This window comes from Oreochromis niloticus, linkage group LG6 (assembly GCF_001858045.2).
Source record: "Oreochromis niloticus isolate F11D_XX linkage group LG6, O_niloticus_UMD_NMBU, whole genome shotgun sequence".
In the NCBI taxonomy this organism is placed as follows: domain Eukaryota; kingdom Metazoa; phylum Chordata; class Actinopteri; order Cichliformes; family Cichlidae; genus Oreochromis; species Oreochromis niloticus.
Window position 1 is genome coordinate 41137967 of NC_031971.2, and position 19396 is coordinate 41157362.

The 19396-nt window shown below is 42.6% G+C and overlaps 1 protein-coding gene across 5 annotated transcripts in view; it reads left to right on the forward strand.

The window, feature by feature from the left end:
• The first annotated feature begins 2306 nt into the window (after window positions 1-2306).
• Window positions 2307-19396, forward strand: part of LOC100691218 (NACHT, LRR and PYD domains-containing protein 12) — a 38816-nt gene continuing 21726 nt past the window's right edge. The window contains exons 1-6 of one of the 5 annotated variants that reach the window (XM_019360533.2): window positions 2307-2662; window positions 4738-5020; window positions 5097-5189; window positions 7514-9362; window positions 10656-10829; window positions 11902-12075. In XM_019360533.2, coding sequence (XP_019216078.1) covers window positions 4747-5020; window positions 5097-5189; window positions 7514-9362; window positions 10656-10829; window positions 11902-12075 — 2564 coding nt within the window. In that variant the 5' untranslated portion in view covers window positions 2307-2662; window positions 4738-4746. Of the gene's footprint in view, window positions 2663-3219; window positions 3306-4737; window positions 5021-5096; window positions 5190-7087; window positions 7311-7513; window positions 9363-10655; window positions 10830-11901; window positions 12076-19396 lie in introns of those variants that run through there. The other 4 variants (XM_019360531.2, XM_019360534.2, XM_019360535.2 and 1 more) reach the window with 4 other exon arrangements.

Consider the following 19396-nt stretch of genomic DNA (forward strand, 5'->3'; position numbering starts at 1 on the left):
AATTCACTTAATCATACGAAGATTAAATGTCACAAATGTTCTGAAGATGTTTTTGGATTAAAGGAACCCAAATTATAATGGCTGTGGATCCCTCTTTCATCATCACCTGTGCCTTCTGACCGAGGATAGGAATATCCAGCTGTAATTTGCCAGTTTATTAAGTACGCACATGTCCAGTACAGTGGGTATGGATCATTTAGACCTCAAGGTTTAATTAAAATATAAAGTTTTAGTTTTTAAACTAAATAAAAAATATTTTGTACATTCACCCTGTATTTGTGTGGTATCACAGGTTTGAGCACTGTCACCTTACACCTTACTTTCTTTGCTCTGTGGTGAGTTTTCTTCTTGAAGTCTAGTTTATTCCCAGTGTTTATAGAAATGAATGATAAGAACCTTTATTTTTTTAAATCTAAGTGGGGTTATAAATACAGTACAATACGATGCAGTCATGATTATTTTCACACCTACTTCTGTACATCTGCACCATTTTAAAGGTCTGTCTTGTACAGTTACAGTAAAGCAAAAGCAGTTTACAAAACTGTCACCAGAGGTTTCGGACTGGTCTCCATAAGACCACCTGAGGAGCCCTCATTCATCAGGCCTTCATGAGCAGCTACATTAAAAACAAGAGAGAGATGATAGCCTGCACCAGAGTTCAGTGAGAAGTATCAAACTCTCAGAGCTCAGTGAACAAGGAAAACGCTTTTCTGATTGGATTTTCTCATCACCTGCTGACACCCCTACAGTGAAGCATGCTGTGGAGATGATTTTCAGAACAGAGAGAAGGATGAATGCAGCCAAACATCCAGAGGTTCAAAATCTGCTCCAGACCTCAGAGACGGGAAATTTAGAAGATGCACAAAATCAGAATACTTTAATAATTCAGAAGGAAATTATGTGAGTTACAGTTGCTCCAATACAGTAACAGACTAAACTAATTAAATAATACAATATGTTACAGAATTTACAAACTAATGGTGCAACAGTGTCCACCACAATGAGCCAAAGCAAATGTTCATGTAAATACTGGAGTGGTTTTATGAGACTGATGATCTAACTCTACTCTGGGCCGAATGTTTGCTAGACTGGAAGGGAAAAATGGCAGTTTTATAATTTAAAGTCAAACTTCTATGACATAAGCACAGTTTTCCCTAAGACCCAACCTCTGGGCTTAAAAATGAAGCCAACATGCAAATGCCAACAAAACTTCCCCTCCTCAAATGCCCACTTCAGACTGGATCTGGCACCGAGTCAGTCCCCATAGACTGCAGTGGTAAATTGTGTAACAACACAGAAAAGAATGTTCATGGTAATATTTGTGAACGCAAACAATTTGGTTCTCTTTGATGAAGTTTTGGTGAGTGAAATGCTAAAGTGTAGTATACTATTTATTTAGCTCTTGCTGTCTTAACACTCAACCCTCTTATTGAAATACAAACACTTCCAGCTCAAATGTTAAATTTTGAAAGTGAGGCATTAAAATTAAGCTTCTCTGCAGTTTTTTGCACTAGCCTCCTTGTGCCTGTGCCATCTGGGAATCCTTTTGGTTCTTGCTTGTAGAGATGGAGCAGCTCGTGGACATGCACCAGCAGCACCTGTAGTTTGGATAGTCCTGGTTTACAAGGTAAATGTTTTAAATACTTTTCTCTGGGCTGAAAGCAGAGAGGGCTGTGAGCTACACCTACCAAATACAGGCAATTCTGCACAGAAATAATATAAATGTGCAAAGAAGGACAGTTAAATGAAAGCTGATCGCTCCTTTTACTTTACTCTCACTCTCAGTTAAAACATGAAATTTCACTTTACACTTTATGCTATGTATAAGAACCTGTTTCAGTTTGAAATCATTGCTTCAACTCTAAAATGATACCGCAAGATGAGCGAGTCTTAACACCCTAAAACTGAACAAGCTCAAGAAAAAGACAAGAGGGAGTGAAGACAGCTAGGGATAAGTGGGAAGATGAGTAGATTTTCTTCATCAACAAACTAATCCTGAAGTAATCTCCAGCATCACTAGCAGTATCTCATTTGATATGTTGGAGCGCCCCCAAATGGAGACTCATAGTAATGACATTTAGCAGTGCTCAGCTTTCTAAAACATGAGACAGGACTTGTGCCTGTTTATGTTGAAAAGAAAAGGCCACCAAATAACTGAAACTTTAACAATCTAATGAGCTTTGCTTCAGACTGGAGCAAAACTTTTCTAATTGGTTGTGCATAGTCTAAAGAAGATTTACCCCAGTGGTCAACATCTGTCAGTGTTTCTAATGTTAACAAATGCAACTTCCTCCTTGCTGTAGCTCGGGAGGTAGAGAAGGTCACTTGTTAATTGAAAGGTTGGTGGTTTGGTTCCCGGCTGGTCCATTCTGCATGATGTTAACACCATGTTGCTCTCCGATGCCACCCCTTGGAGGCTCACAGACTAGAGACTGTCCAGCTCGTCCTTTTCAGGCTGAACTGGAGACTGAGAGCTATACAGCTAACGTCAGCAGGAGCGAACAAGGACTCAGTGAAGCTGGCTGGTGATCTCATCATTGTCTGGGACCTCATGTTCTGGTAAACTACTGTTGTCACCTTGGAAGGAAAGAAGGCAGAGTTGGGGAAGACAGAGGCTGAAATTCAGCAGACAAATGTTTTGTAAAAAATTAAAGATTTAAAGGTAAGTTTTCAGAATTTATCATCAAAATGTTCAGTTTTACATGACGCCATAGACCTCGCTCTGGCTCAGAGACAAAAGGCTGCCCAGGCAGTAAAAACTTTTTTATGTGTGATAAACAAGACACTATGGTGATTGGTCTAAACATTTTAGGGTGGCCTTAGGTCTGATGTTGGCTCAGGTTTCTTCTTCTGCAGCTTTCTGGGCATCTCCTTATTTGGAGACACCGCTTCACCCATCACCATGGCAACCACCTCTTACCCTCTGTCAGACCTGCATAAAGAGATAGAAATTTACAACCATGTTTAAGGTAAACATGGTCTGGTGAGGAAACCCTCCCTCTCAAATTCCTTAGAGGAGGGGGACTCCTCTCTGTTTATGTCTAATAATATCAGAGTAACTGTCCACCTCCAAAGACACAATACACTGTGTGCAATAAACGATAAAACACAAATATATGCTGCTAGTTATGAGATATTAGCCTTACAAATAAACATAAATCCCAACACCACATTCACTCATCTCTCGTAATAAAAGGAAATGTGTGTGCAAGCATACTTCCTCTCTCTTTAAACAGCCGTCAGTCGTGCTGCTCTCCTCGTAAACACTCAGGAGATTCGACTGAGACTTCAGCTCCTGTTTCTATGTAAGTCTCAAAAACAATCTTCTACTTCCTGATCACAAAGCTAAAGATTGTTGATTATTTAACCGCCCTATCTGGCATGTCATCTGGACAGTTTATTAGGCTCATAGCTTCAAAATAATCAGCATCATTTAATAAAAGCAAAGGGTTGTTTATTTATTCCAGTCTCTCTTTATTATAGCCACGTATTAAATTTAACCTGATGAGCCCCCCTTTGTGGCTCATCAGTTTTACTTTTTTTAATGTTTTGACATTTATTTTTTACATATTTATTTTTACATAAATATGGTTCTTGAGGTATAAACCAGGCTGTGAGGCAGTATGTAGCCAATCAGGAAAATCTGAAGTTTTGACAGAACTATTGCGTAATACTGAATTATTGCATAGTGAGAACAAGAAGAGGGAAGTTCATTGTTCTGCTTTAGTCATACTTATAAGCTGCAGGATGAACAGCAGAACAACAGACTATAGTTTTACAAACTATTAAACAGAGACTTTACTCCAAAAATGGACAAATATTTTAGAGTGGTTCAGAACATGGCTGGATTCAGTCAAACGAACATACATAACAGTATTATATGGGTCAAGCATCATTTCCTGCAATGTTACAGAGTCCCACTTACAATCTTTGAAAGGATTTAAACAGCATCAGCCAGAAAAACAAGAGCTGAACCTTCTCCACAACAGAAACAACCTCAATGTAATTTTTTTTCACAAAGATATGTTTGGTATAGAATACATATATATAAACAGTGTAAAGATGGGCAAGAGAATAAACCAGCTGTTCTCCACAGAACCAGCCAAGGTGTACTCTCATTGGAAGGGGAATAATATGAGAACAGCACCTCCAAACTGGAGATACAACACTGGAAGAGCACTTGGGGCTTGGTACCCAATCTCGGGTGGGGTGATGATATCTCCCTCCTCACCTGTCGTCATGGCTCCCCCTTGCTGTAGCATGTGTGTTTTGCCTTGTCAATCTCTACACATGAGAGCAGTCCCATCTTCCAAATGTTGGAACACTGAGCTACTAGTTGTTTTACCATCACGGTGGATGTTGGGTATGGAAGAGTCCATAGTCTCTCATCCTATTCATGTAACCCCTTCCACTGGGGTTACTTGCGTTGAAGCATTCCAACAGCGCCCTGTTTTAATCTCTTGCCCACCGATGCCTTCTTCTTCCAGTAGCCCAGTTTTCATCAGGGCGTCCTGGTTCCTCAACGTGACGTGGACCTTGTTGATCCGGGTGTCGTCCAAGCCACTATGGGTTCATATTTATCTCTCTCGCTCATGTCTGCGGTAGGCTTGGTTAGCATAGGGGGGTCTAGCCTAGGACCCTTAACATGTTAATATTTTATAATGTTCACAAGCTGGACAGAAAAGCTGAAACTTAAAATACATCTGGTAAATAAATGGTATTATTCTCTGTTATCAGGGAGCAGTGATGACGTCAGAGGACCTCTTAAACACTCTGGAAGATTTGGGAGATGAAGAGTTTAATAAATTCAAGTGGTTCCTGCAGCAGGAAGAGATCCTTCAAGACCTCCCGACCATCAAAAAGAGCCGACTTCAGGCAACAAGGAGGTGGGACACCGTAGACCTGATGGTGCAGACATACAGACTTCCTGGAGCTGTTGAGGTGACCGGGAAGGTTTTAGAGAGGATCCACAGGAATGATCTGCTGGAGAGTTTGTCTGCCATCCGCTCTGGAGCAGAAGGTCAGTCACAGAATGGGGCAAACATGTTGTTTCTGCAGTCTGACCTAGTTTCACGTTCATTATCTCTGTCTGTCAGCGGATGTCAGTGATGGTGGGGAGACATCAGAGAAAAGAGGATCTTCATCCTCTCAGACTCGGGATTCTTTTTCTCAGACCAATGAGAATACTGGTAATACTTTACTTTCAAGACATACAGTAATATGTTTGAAATAATATTGATTATTATTTTCATTGTGATGTCTCTAACTGAGCACACGAGATGCAGTGTTGGGAAGGTTACTTTTAACATGTATTCCACTACAGATTACAGATTACATGCCCCAAAATGTATTTTGTAACGTATTCCGTTACGTAACTCAATGAGAGTAACGTATTCTGAATACTTTGAATTACTTAATTTATTATCAAGCTTTTAACAACTACATGAATGTACTATTGCTGTGTGATTTATTACTTTTACTGAAGGTTACTCACCATACCAATACCAACTAGATGTTTAAATCTTAATATAAATGAGTAACAGTAGGTGGACATTAGGTAAGGCTGCACTTTTTGCAGCGATCTCGTATAGAAAACTATTCCGCGCGTATATAAAACAGGTCCGCGGCTCTGAACCGTAGTAAAGGGACCTCTGGCTAATACGGTGGGTTCGTGTCGGGCTCGTAGCCGAAAACTAGCTTTACTTTGTTGTCTGGGTCAACTTTGCTAGCGAGAGACAGAGAGAGGCGTTGAAAGGCTGCTCCAACGGAGCTTATTGTTTCAGAGAAAAACACGAACACAGTGTGCAGTCGAGGCTTAATAGCGTACTTACAACTGGGCTCATCAGGCACTCTTCTTGGCTGTAGTGGTTATTATTATATTTACATGCTTCCATCTTTCTGCTCGGTGAAAACTCAAATCATTCTTTGAATAATAATTTTTTACAATATATTTTCACGTCATTTTGCTGGCCGCGAGATTGAGACCCAGGCATTAGAGCCTCTTAATGTGTGTTTTGTTTGGGTTTCCACCGGTGTGGAATTACCAAAAATAGAGAGGGCATAGCCGAACATGCGAAACAGGAAAAGACCGCCATGTAATGTCCATTTATTTCAACAAAGTAACTGTATTCTGAATACCACCTTTTACAGTAACTGTAACAGAATACAGTTACTCATATTTTGTCATTTTAAATACGTAATGCCGGTACATGTGTTCCGTCACTCTCCAACACCGATGAGGTGGTCTTTATTACAACCACATTCACCCATTCAAAGGACAAATTTCACAAATTAAAACAGCACACACTGATATTCTGTGCATTTAAGAACTTTCTAACTATGATGCACACACTCACTCTCCAGTGGAATCACAGAGAACAATTTGGGTTCACTGTCTTGCACAAGTTTTACTGACATCCAAACTGCAGGACTGAACCCACTGACATTTCTTTTAGTAGATGACCTGGTCTATGGCCTAAACCACAGCCACCCGGCTTCTAAACAATTTATATTGATCAAAGCCAGGAGTCCAGACATTTTTATTAGCCAAAGCAAGTTTTAGTTATTTCATTAACCTTATTCCCAAACGTCTTGATGCATTCTCAATCATCCAGGAAAGTAAATCTCCAAAAGTTGAATCTGTTCATCTGGACGTAGCGTTTTGTGGGAGAAACGTTTCGTCACTCATCCAGGTGACTTCTTCAGTCTCAGCTGACTGCAGGTTTCCCCAAACCTTATAAATAATTATGCAAATTCCCATGACCATTGATCAACAATCACTGACCAAAACCCACTGATCAAAGAACACTGATCAATGGCCATGAGTCCCATTCACAGAGAGTTGGGGAATGGCTGCAATCACAGCATTGTAAGATGGTGACAGATGTACCCTTAGGCCCCCTCCTCGATTCAGAGATGGTCTTTCCCTTTTCACGTAAATGGCCTCCTTGACTCCGCGCTCAAACCAGCGTTTGATAAGGTTTGGGGAAACCTGCAGTCAGCTGAGACTGAAGAAGTCACTTGGATGAGTGACGAAACGTTTCTCCCACAAAACGCTACGTCCAGATGAACAGATTCAACTTTTGGAGACTTATTCCCAAAGTTCGGTATAGATGTGGATCGAGCTCCTACACGGACAGGCACTCAGTTTGGGTTCAATGTGAGCTGGGAAGGAACTCGATCTCTTGAACCCATTGAAGATTGTTCTGAAGGCCAGAGAATGTCGCAGATCTGGTGTGGAAGGAATTGGACCTGCTGTGAGAATTAGAATAGTGCCAGCCCCAAAAAACTGGGCTCACCTCCAGAGATAGGTAAGGCTCAGGACCCAAACTCTTCCAGCTCTGCTGTGCTGGAGTTGCCGACAAAGAACAAGAGGGTAATTTCTGTACAACTTTGATTCAGTGCAGGTACATCTCCGAATGTTTTGTGTCCTTTCAGTTGGTGATGATTAATGGCACGGCATCTGTGCACAAACGCCTCACACTTTCTTTCTTTTCATTCATATTTGATACAGATGTGATGGTTCCAGTACCAGAGCCTCACCCCATCACATCTTACCAACAGATGCTTCAATCAAACTTCCAGGACAAGTTCATGTGTGCACAAGAAGGTTGGGCAGAAGATAAACAGTGTCTGGCTGATATCTACACAGAGCTGTACATCACAGCTGGGTACAATGTACATATCAACACACAGCATGAGGTCCGGCAGATTGAAAAGGCATGGAAGCCAGCAGAACCAGAGAAACCTATTAGACCCACAGACATGTTCAAACATCCTTCAGGAGACTACAGACCCATCAAAACAGTGATGACCAATGGAATCGCAGGAATTGGAAAAACTTTCCTTGTTCACAAGTTTGTTTTGGACTGGGCTGAAAAAAGATCCAATCAAGATGTGCATCTGATTTTCCCCTTCACCTTCCGTCAGCTGAATCCACTGAAGGGAGAAAAGTTCAGTTTGGCAGAGCTCATTCATGAATGCATCCCAGAAACTGTAGGCATCCCACAGGACGCTCTGAATTACATCTTTACAGATGTTCAGTCATCAGGAATCACCAACTATGACAAGAGTAAATTCAAACTTCTGTTTGTGTTTGATGGGCTGGATGAGAGCCGCCTTCATCTCGACCTTCATTCTGAAGACATTCGCTCTGTCGATGTAACAAAGGCAACTAAAACAGATGTCTTGCTGAGGAAACTCATCAATGGGAAACTGCTACGCTCTGCTCGCATTTGGATAACCACAAGGCCTGCAGCAGCCAATCAGATCCCTCGAGAGTTTATCAGCAGTACAACTGAGGTCAGAGGGTTCACTGACCCACAGAAAGAGGAGTACTTCAGGAAGAGATTCAAAGGTAAGGAGCAAGCTGACAAACTCATCTCCCATATCGTGACGTCACGAAGCCTCCACATCATGTGCCACATCCCAGTCTTCTGCTGGATCACTGCAACAGTTCTGGAAGATGTGTTGAAAACCAGAGAGGGAGGAGAGCTGCCCAAGACTCTGACTGAGATGTATGCAGAGTTCCTGGTGTTTCAGATTGATCGGACAAAGGAAAAGTATGGCCCAGAGAAGAGCATTCAATACATTAAGTCATTAGCAAAACTGGCCTTTGAGCAGCTGGAAAAGGGCAACCTGATCTTCTATGAGAAGGATCTGAGAGAGAGCGGCATTGATTTCAGTGAAGCCTCGGTGTGCTCAGGAGTGTTCACAGAGATCTTCAAAGAAGATCGAGGAAGGAAAGGGAAAGACAAGATGTTTAGCTTCGTCCATCTGAGCGTTCAGGAGTTTCTGGCTGCTCTTTATGTGAGGATTTCGCTTAATAACAGTAACATAAATGTGATGCCATTGCCACAACCATCATTGAAAAACCTTCGGCTGTTTTTCAGTAAAACACCTTCAAAGAAAATCCACAGGAATTTCATTAACAGGGCCTTACAGAGTCCAAATGGTCACCTGGACTTATTCCTTCGCTTCCTCTTGGGTCTTTCACTGCAGACCAATCAGGATAAACTACAGGACCTGCTAATGAAAATAGACAGTAGTTCAGAGACCACTCAGAAAACAGTCCAATACATCAAAAAGAAAATCAGTGAGAATCTGTCTCCAGAGAGAAACATCAATTTGTTTCACTGTCTGAATGAACTAAATGATCATTCGTTAGTGGAGGAGATCCAACAGTACCTGAGTTCAGGATGTCTCTGCACTCATGAACTGACTCCAGCTCAATGGTCAGCTCTGGTCTTCATCTTAGTGTCATCAGAAGAACATCTTAATGTTTTTGAACTGAAGAAATACTCTCCTTCTGAGGAAGCTCTTCTAAGACTATTGCCTGCGGTCAAAGCTTCCAACACAATAATGTAAGTGCACAAAACTACTACCCATGTAATAATGTAACTGTAATAATGTGTTTCTCGACCATTCAGCATAATCTCTGATTCTTAGCAATTACCCAAATGTATTTGTGGGAGTAAGAGTGATCAACGAAATACTGTTTAGTGTAATAAATTAAGTTATTTGATTTTATTTGCCTAAAAGTTATAGTGACATCAGTAGTCAGCACAGTCTTTTATGCTAATAGTAAAGAATACCTTCACATATTTGAAGTTCAATTCAATTCAATTTTATATAGCACCTAATTGCAACTACAGTTTCCTCAAGTAACTTTATTTTGGAAGGTAAAGATCCTACTATAATTAAGAGAAAACAGAAGACCCCCAAAATATAAAATATAACTAATGATTAAATCCAGAGAGGTGTATAAACACAGTGAACAAAACTTTTATCAAATCCGGTTCTTTTATATTCTTTCACTGACCAAGAAAAACCCGACTGAGTGTGGTCAAAACTTTAAAATCATCTTTATTCTACATTTCCGGAAAAGGAGATGTGCACAGGCTAAATCCCAAGCAGATCTGAAGCATTAGAAGCCGAATGTGCATAACATAATCAGTCATACGTCACACATAGTCACATATAGTTTCGATATAAACAACTCCTGCGCTGCACTCTGCCTAGTTTTACTTCCTGTCTACATCCTGTTCTCTGCAGCTCTGCACAAAACTTCCTGTTTTAAGCCTCCTCTAAATTAAGACTCCGTTGTTAAGGCAACCTGTCACCCTCTGACCTAGTTTATACTCAAAGTTGGCCCTGTCTTAGACTGGAAGCAAACTATTATTAAAAACAAGTAACAATAAGCAATAAATAAGCACTATAAAATGTATTATTTCCCAACACTTTATTTGTGAAGAAGTTCATGAAGTCATTACTAGTTAATGTTAAAGGGATGGTTGGCTGAATAGAGCTCTGACTTTTTGTCAACCTGGCTACAGTGCTGAAGAGAAACCTGGGGTTGTTCTTATTTTCTTCAGTCAGTGATGGTTTCTTATGACTATTTCTATTTCTATTTCTCCAGGCTAAATGATGATTTTCTAAATTTGTGACACGCCATTTCCTCTCTAGCTTACGAGTTATCTGCTTTAGGATACGTGATTGTGAATTATACCAGGGATCAAACTCTTCTGATTTGAAGCTCTATTTTTCACAGGAGCTACAGTATGTCATTGATTGAAGCACGCTCTGAAAGTTTGACTGTTTTACATTATACACCAGTGTTAGTGTTTGTTTGTGTGTTTTTTTTTAATTGCATCCAGACTGAGTGGCTGCAACCTGACAGAGGAAAGCTGTAAAGTACTGTCATCAGTTCTCAGCTCCAAGTCCTCCACTTTGAGAGAGCTCGACATGAGTAACAATGACCTGCAGGATTCAGGGGTGACCTTGCTGGCGGCAGGATTGGAGAATCCACACTGTAAACTGGAGATTCTCAGGTAAGAGTTCAGAACAATGACAACAAACAGGACAAGGTGAAAATACAAAGTTAACAATATGATGTAGTTATATACACACACACTGACAACCACCTACACACACACACAATGGACAAAAACAAACAAATGGCCAACTGTACCCTCATATACACAATAATAACATGGACTGAACCACCACTCACAACCGCTAGCACTTTATATAGCCTTTGTAGAAATTATCCACATATCTCACTGATCTTAACTGTAAATGCTGTATAGACAATCATTCTGTACAATACGGTAATTATAATTCTACAACTGTTTACAACTGTTCATAACTTGCTTAGTTCATATCCCCATATAGCTTTATATCTCTTATTTCTGTATAGCTTTTTTTATTTCATATTTCTGTATAGTTTTCATATTTATATCCTGTTCATAGCCTGTTCATAGCTTGTACACTCACTACAACCTGTACATACTTACAGTTATAGCATATTCATAGCATACCTTCATACCGTGTACATTTTAACATACCCATAATAGACCCATATTTTGTACCCTCATACCTATAACAGACCCATTTCTTTAATATATCTATTTATCTATATTATTGCTAATATATATTTTGTAATATATATTATGGCTAAAGAACTTCTGGATGGATGCAAAGTGCATTTCCTTGCCTTGTACTTGTGACATGTGCAATGACATAAAGTTGAATTCTATTCTATTCTAGTAAGATATGCATATATCTGTTCAGTCTCATCACTTAATTTTGTCATCAAAGCATGTGTATGCTGGTCAGCAGCTCATGAGAGACTGAAAATACAGCAGTAGGCCTAACTAACTTCAGACTGGCTGACTGATGTAAGAGGATTACTTGTTTCCATGTGTACTTCATAGGATAAAATCTGCATATTATTATTTATTGACTAACTATTTTCTACAAACTCATCACTGGTGTTGGGGGAAATCTGAGCACAATAAAATAAAATTTGAGAGCTTTGGGTGATACGGATTAGTCCTTAAAGATGCCAAAAACGAAGGTGATGGTTATGATCTATAACCATCTTTTTTTAATTGCTTCCAGACTGAGTGGCTGTAATCTTTCAGAGGGAAGCTGTAAAACACTGTCATCAGTTCTCAGCTCCAAGCCCTCCACTTTGAGAATGATCGACATGAGTAACAATGACCTGCAGGATTCAGGCCTGACTTTGCTGACCACAGGACTGGAGAATCCACACTGCAAACTGGAAATTCTCAGGTCAGAGTTCAGCTTCAGTTCAACAGATAACCATATAAATATTAATTAGCTTGGTTCAAAGCTTGTAGTAACAGTGATCAATCCTTGCAGAGACCATAAACAGTGGACAATTCAGGGGATTAACAGGGATAAACTGCTGTTTTTCTGAACCTGGCCTTTGATATGGTTAATCACTCAGTGCTCTCCTCTAAGTTATCTGAATTCTAATCTGCAATGTACTAAACTTGATTCAGTGTTTTTCTCTGACCACTGTTAGTGTGTCAGGATAAAATTAGAAATACCACCACTAAGGGGTCTCGGCATTACAGTTGTGCCACAGGGTTCAATCTTTGAGCCATTGCTGTTTACTGTATACAGTGTGGGAAATACATATATATATATATATATATATACATAAAATAATAATACATTTTATTTGAAAGCGCCTGTATATATATATATATATATATATATATGTATATATATATATATATATATATATATATATATATATATATATATATATATTTGACTTCATGACGTTAATGACTTCATGACGTTCATCAGCTGAACGGTAAGAACAAGATCCGGGCCATCAACACCTACGCCCTGCCCGTGATCAGGTACCCTGCTGGGGTAATAGGCTGGCCAAAGGAGGAGATAGAAGCCACTGACATAAAGACAAGAAAGCTCCTTACCATGCATGGAGGGTTTCACCCCAAGTCCAGCACCCTGAGGCTGTACGCTAAGCGGAAGGAAGGGGGCCGGGGACTGGTGAGTGTCAGCACCACAGTCCAGGATGAGACAAGAAACATCCATGAATACATCACAAAGATGGCCCCAAATGACAGCGTGCTCAGTGAATACCTCAGGCAGCAGAAACCCAAGAAAGAGGAGGAAGGAGAGGAACCATCATGGAAGGACAGGCCCCTTTACGGTATGTACCACTGGCAGATAGAGGAGGTGGCTGATATCCAGAAATCCTACCAGTGGCTGGACAAAGCTGGACTGAAAGACAGCACAGGAACAAGCTCTGAGTACAAGATCCATAGAGGCTGGGGTCTATCACACCAGGCAAGACCCCAGGTGCAGGCTGTGTAAAGATCCCCCTGAGACAATCCAGCACATAACAGCAGGGTGCAAGATGCTAGCAGGCAAGGCATACATGGAACGCCATAACCAAGTGGCCGGCATAGTGTACAGGAACATCTGTGCCGAGTATAACCTGGAAGTCCCGAGGTCAAAATGGGAGACGCCCCCAAGGGTGATGGAGAATGACCGAGCTAAGATCCTGTGGGACTTCCAGATACAGACGGACAAAATGGTGGTGGCTAACCAACCGGACATAGTGGTGGTAGACAAACAGAAGAAGACGGCCGTAGTGATCGATGTAGCGGTTCTGAATGACAGCAATATCAGGAAGAAAGAATACGAGAAGCTGGAGAAATACCAAGGGCTCAGAGAAGAGCTCGAGAGGATGTGGAGGGTGAAGGTAACGGTGGTCCCCGTGGTAATCGGAGCACTAGGTGCGGTGACTCCCAAGCTAGGCGAGTGGCTCCAGCAGATCCCGGGAACAACATCGGAGATCTCTGTCCAGAAGAGTGCAGTCCTGGGAACAGCTAAGATACTGCGCAGGACCCTCAAGCTCCCAGGCCTCTGGTAGAGGACCCGACATTGAAGAATAAACCGCCCGCAGGGGCGAGATGGGTGGTTTTTTTTCTTCTTGTAGTTGGTCACCAGGTTTGCCCACATCTCAGGAGGGATTTTGGCACATCTTGGCATTATATTTAGAGAAAATCACTAAACCATTTAGGTTTCTTGGCTGCTGCTCTGTAACTCGAAGCTGGCAATGCCAATTCATGGCCTTAATGTTCTTCTTCTTTAGCCACTTCTTTGTTGTCTTGGACATATATCTTGGGTTACTGTTGTGCTGGAAGACCTATCTTCTCTACCTTACAATATAAAGCACCTTGAGGCAACTGTTGCTGTGATTTGGTGTATGGGGTTAAAACGATACCAGCTTAAAATTGTAACTGAAAAAAATATAGAAAAATAATATTGTAACTGAAAATATTAATGCTTGAGAGGTGGGGCCTCAGACCCGCATACATTTGCATTCATTATAGTTGCGGACACTAGTGCTGACCAATGACTGTAGAAACACAGGCATTGCTTTGGAGATTAGAAAAGCAATTTCCCCCCTTTTTTTGGTAAAAGAAAAGATCCTGGAAATGACCTTAATGTGAGAAACAGAAATACATTTATTAATTAATAATCAATAAACAGATTTTGTTTAACCAAAGTAATTTTTAAAAAGTAATTAATTGAAAAGTAATCAAAGTAATTAAAAGTTTAATTGTTCCATACAATTACTAACCTTGTGTTAAGGTTCAAAAGTTGGAGAAAAGGAGTACGGAGGGCTCACCAGCAAATAACAACTCTGGTCCAGAAGATGTGATCAAAGCAAAGATTTATTGATAACACGCGTGGAGTCCGAAGCTGGGCAAAGTCAGCAATCGAACCGAACTTACAATAATTAGACAAAGGTTTTATATGGATACAACAACAAAGCCCCCTCTTTTGCAAAAACAGACAAAATACAGCTTACGTCAATCTAAACCACAAAATGTTCCTGCTAACTTTAACATAGTTTTAAAGAGCATTACATCTCCTCTCCATCCCGGTGTCGCACCATGAGCGCCTCCTTATCTCCCCGAAGATCAGGTGCACTTCCTGTAAGCATCTGACAATATGCCGGCACAATTTGTGAGTGTGTGTGTGTATGTGGGTGCCTGCTGTGTAGGCTATGTATGTGTCTTGACCTCGTCTGCACCCCAGCTCACCTCACACCTCTCGTCTTAGCCAGACATAAGACCTGTGCACATACACAGCTGAACTCTGTGTGATTTCTAGGCTAAATGTCACACTCAAATGATGATACTCAAACCATGAAGGAAACTTACTCAAACTGAACATAACTGAAACTTAAGACTTACTCAAAAGGATATAAGGTGTAAATGATAAAAACTTAAATCTTAACTCTAAAGGATATAAGTAATAAAAGATAAAAAATCACTCCAGGCGTATGTCATGTAAGCAGGTGTGTTGCCATTCCTTTCAGAGCTCCTGTCCTCCTCACCGTGTATTGGCTGATCCTTAACGCCTGCCAAGAGTTTCTGACCTTCACTTGACCAGGAGCCACAGCTCTTTAATAAGCTCAAATGCAATCATGTATAAAAGATTAAAATCATTTTCATAACAAAAGTTCTCTCTTCTCAGATCTACCAATATGTTTGCTCGTCTCTACTACAGTTCAATCAGTGAAAATTACACTGATCAGCATACTTTGTGGAAATTACAGATTACCTAATGGCAAAAGCATTTTTCAGACCCCTCATCCCCCCTTTTGACCTCTGACTGACCAGAGGTCACCATACTTTCAGGTGCTTCACTCCTCGTCCCACACAGCGACTCCCATGTCCATCAAGGGCATCATGGGTATGTGGGCTTCTGCTCCCGAATCCACTGCCTTCGTGATCACCTTTTCTAACAGAGCTCGGGCACAAGGAATGAGACAACAGCCACAGGTCACCAAAATACCCACCAACACAGCTAATGAAAGCATAATGGGAAGTACAAACCCTTTCCACTGTCCGAAGACCGAGGTCATCCAGCCCTCCAGCGGATTCTCAATTCCCGAATGTTCGTGCATGGTCTTAGAGAGCGTTTTCAACCCCTCTAGAGCTCGAGTCACTGACCCATCTGGAGCCGTGTTATTAGGAATAAAAGTACAGCATTGATCACCGAACATCGCACATACACCGCCTCGTTCTGCTAACAGCATGTCTAAAGCCATTCTATTCTGCACCCCCATCAACGAGGTCGGACCCACTTGCTCCACTAGCCCTTCCATTCCATCTCGAGTAAGGTTAGAGAGTCTCAGCAGATTATAGTGAACATAATTAATTCTATCCACATTCTTGTTAGGGGTCACAGGAAAGAGAGCAGCGATTATTGGAATATTTTCAAACCCGGCAGCTATTTGATCTGCAAGCTTATACTCATTTGGAACTCCCCTGGGCACTCCTATTGAGTCTATCCAGGTCGGCGAGTCCATCCTAGGATCATAAGCATGTGTTCCCTCAGCCCCTCTTTTTACCAGAATGTGTCTCTTTCGCCTAGCTGTCAGTGTGCGTGTGTCGTGCGTTGGGAATGCCTTCACCCGGTTTCCTATTAACATAAGTGGCGCACCTAGCCTCACCATTGCGCACGTCCCCACGCTTCCCAGAGGAACACGAGCCAAAAGAGTTTTATGTCCGCAATAATAATAAAGCCCACTTCTAGCCCAGGTCCCAATCAAAGTGTTTGCATCACTTACATTGTTTGTGGTTCTCCCCGTTTTGGTAACCGAACACCAACTTGGGTCAATTTCTCCCACCTCATATTTCGCGTGATCTGTGGAGAACTTAAAACACGTATAGTTATCTTTTTTCGGCATAAATGGTCCCGCCTTCGTCTGTTTATCGGTCGGGGGAAATAAACTGGACAAAACCGTGCAGTTTCCAGTGCTCACCACTCCTCTAGTCAGTTGCAGCATACAGTCATAGCCCCACTGATCCTCTGGATGTAGTGGTGCTGGTTCTGTGAACAAACGTGGTCTAGCCGACGCACAAGCCACACAATTTGACACTTGCTGCTCCTCGGCATTTAATGCCATCCAGTCCAGCCACAGGTTACTGTCACTGAACCCGGTGGCGCGTTCTATCAAATCCTTTGGTTTTAACCTCGTATAATCTACCGTGAGGACTCGCCTGGCTTTTGGTTCCCGTTCCTCTGGTGCTGTGGTGGACGACTCGTTTCCTACTGGCTTGGGTTTTGGGTTGACAAGATTTATCCTAATTACCCCGGTTGGATCTGTTCCCACCATATCTATCCCGATTACCAGGTAAAACACACCTCCCGGACTTTCTGACCTAGGGAGAGCGTTCCAGGGACCCAGGGAAAGGGTGATGGGGTTCTGAGAAGTGGAAAAATCCCTCTGTATTGCTATCCCTTTTAACCCTTCAGGCACTTGCGGCTGCCACCCCACTCCGGTCCATCCTACCACATTCCCCCAACCAGGAATACACCACTGCCCTGCAGTATAAGACCCCAGGACAGCGTGACTTCCCCGACTGGAGTGAGGGCTCCCTCCCCGCGTGCATATGTCAGGGTGACTACAAATCCACACATCATATCCCCTCCAGCTGCTATTTACCCCTTCGCAATCTAGCACTTCACATAAGTCAAACGTATACGCACTTGTGGACCCTTTAACGTAGTCCAACTCTAGCCCCTTATATCTGCTGAGACACCCATCCTTTATACCCGAGATTTCACGCTTTGTTCTCACCCTCGGCCCCGTTTCGGTGAACGATCCCTCTTGTGGTGCTGGAGTGGGCTGGCCTCCGGGTCCGGACAGTTCGCTTGGGTTTTTCTGCAAAGTATAAACGAGCAAACATACGGCCATAATTAATATCATCACAGACATCAAACTCACAATAACAAGTAATATTTTAATTTGTGCCCTCTCTTCATGAGGGTCTAATTCACGGCGTGGCATTTTCAGCGTGTATTTAATGATTAAAAAATAAAAAGAATGCAAAGCGTGGTTTACCTGTGTCTCTTTGCTGCTTGCTTTTTCTCTTTTTCAGCTACCCTTCTCCGCCCACTCAGTTTGTGGTTGCTCCTTTCTGCAGGCGCGGCGACCTCCTCCTCAGCGGTTCTTCTTGCTTCGGCCTTTCGGGTAGACTACCGATCGGCCCATTGCACGGGGGAGAGGATTTATTTTGCCTCTTAGATTTGTTGCCCCCCGTGTCCGGTGGAGCCGGGTCCTCGTCCACTAGGCTCTCGTCTGCTGCCACACACTGCGTCCAATGGAACCAGGTGTCGCCTTTCCCTTTCAGCTGGACCGCTGTAGCCGTCCGAGCTGTCACCTCGTATGGACCTGTCCACCTGGGTTCCTTCCACTTGCGTTTGATGACCTTTAGCCACACCGCCTTGGCGTCAGGGACCTCTCCTTTCTCTCTGGGGTTCTCACACGTCACCTGTTTTGTGAAACTGGACACAAGGGCTTTCAACTCGTTAAAATATTCAGCATGAGACCTGTTCCTTTTCTGGGGCTGCTCCGCCGAGACCACTGTCCAAGGGGCTGGAAACTGTCTCCCGGTCAGCAGCTCGTACGGGGTAAAGCCTGTTGACTGATTCACAGAACATCGTATGGTCATCAAAGCAATGGGGAGTGCAGCTACCCAACTTAACCCTGTTTGTGCGCATATTTTAGCCATCTTATTTTTTAAGTTCAGATTCATTCTTTCTACTTTTCCTTGAGACTGGGGATGATACACTGTCCCAAATTTATGCTGCACTCCCAACATTCTCTCTACTTCTTGCAAATCCTGGTTTTTAAAGTGTGTGCCATTATCTGATCTAATCCTTCGGGAAAACCCGTGTCGCGGAATGTAATGGTTAATCAAACACTTTATTACACTCTTTGCGTCTTCCTTCCGGGTTGGCCAAGCCTCGGGCCAGCCGGTCAAGGCATCAACACACACCAACAAATACCTCACACCACCGGGGCCTGTCTCAATCATGCCAGTGAAATCAATAACAATCTCCTCTCCTGGTCTCTCAGGGATCAAAAACTTACCTGGCTCTGGTTTCACTGCTGGTTTGGGATTGTGTGCTCCACAGATTAGACATGTTCTGGCCTTCTCCTGTACCATGTTCCTTAATTCCGGGTGCCACCATCGACACAAGTTTTTCTCCATTTGTTTTATACCCACGTGGCCCAGTCCGTGAGCTTCACTTACCTTCTGCTTTGCCATTTTGGTCGTTAGGACTGGACGCCCGTCCGGGCTCCTCCACAAACCTTCCTCCTGCCAGGCTCCTCTAGCCTGCCACACCCCCTTTTCCTCTGGGGATGCTTCCTTCTGAGCCTGTCTGACCTCCTCCAAGGTGTTGGTGCTCCCCTCCTCTTCTGCCGTTACCTGCACCATTTGTCTCTGTCCTTTGTAGCCTGCGGCCTTTTTTGCAGCTTCATCCGCTGTCCGGTTTCCTCTTGCCACCGGATTGTCTCCCTGTGAATGTCCTTTGCATTTTACAATACTCACCTCATCTGGATCCTCTAGGGCCTTCTCCAGTTCCTCCATTTCCTTCTTGTGGCAGATCGGTGCGTTGGTTGCAGTTCTGTATCCAGCTCTCTTCCACTGAGCCAGTTCCACCTGTGCGGCTCCAAACGCATATGCTGAGTCAGTGTAAATGTTCACTTTCAGGTTCTTGGCCAACCGCAGCGCTCGGATCA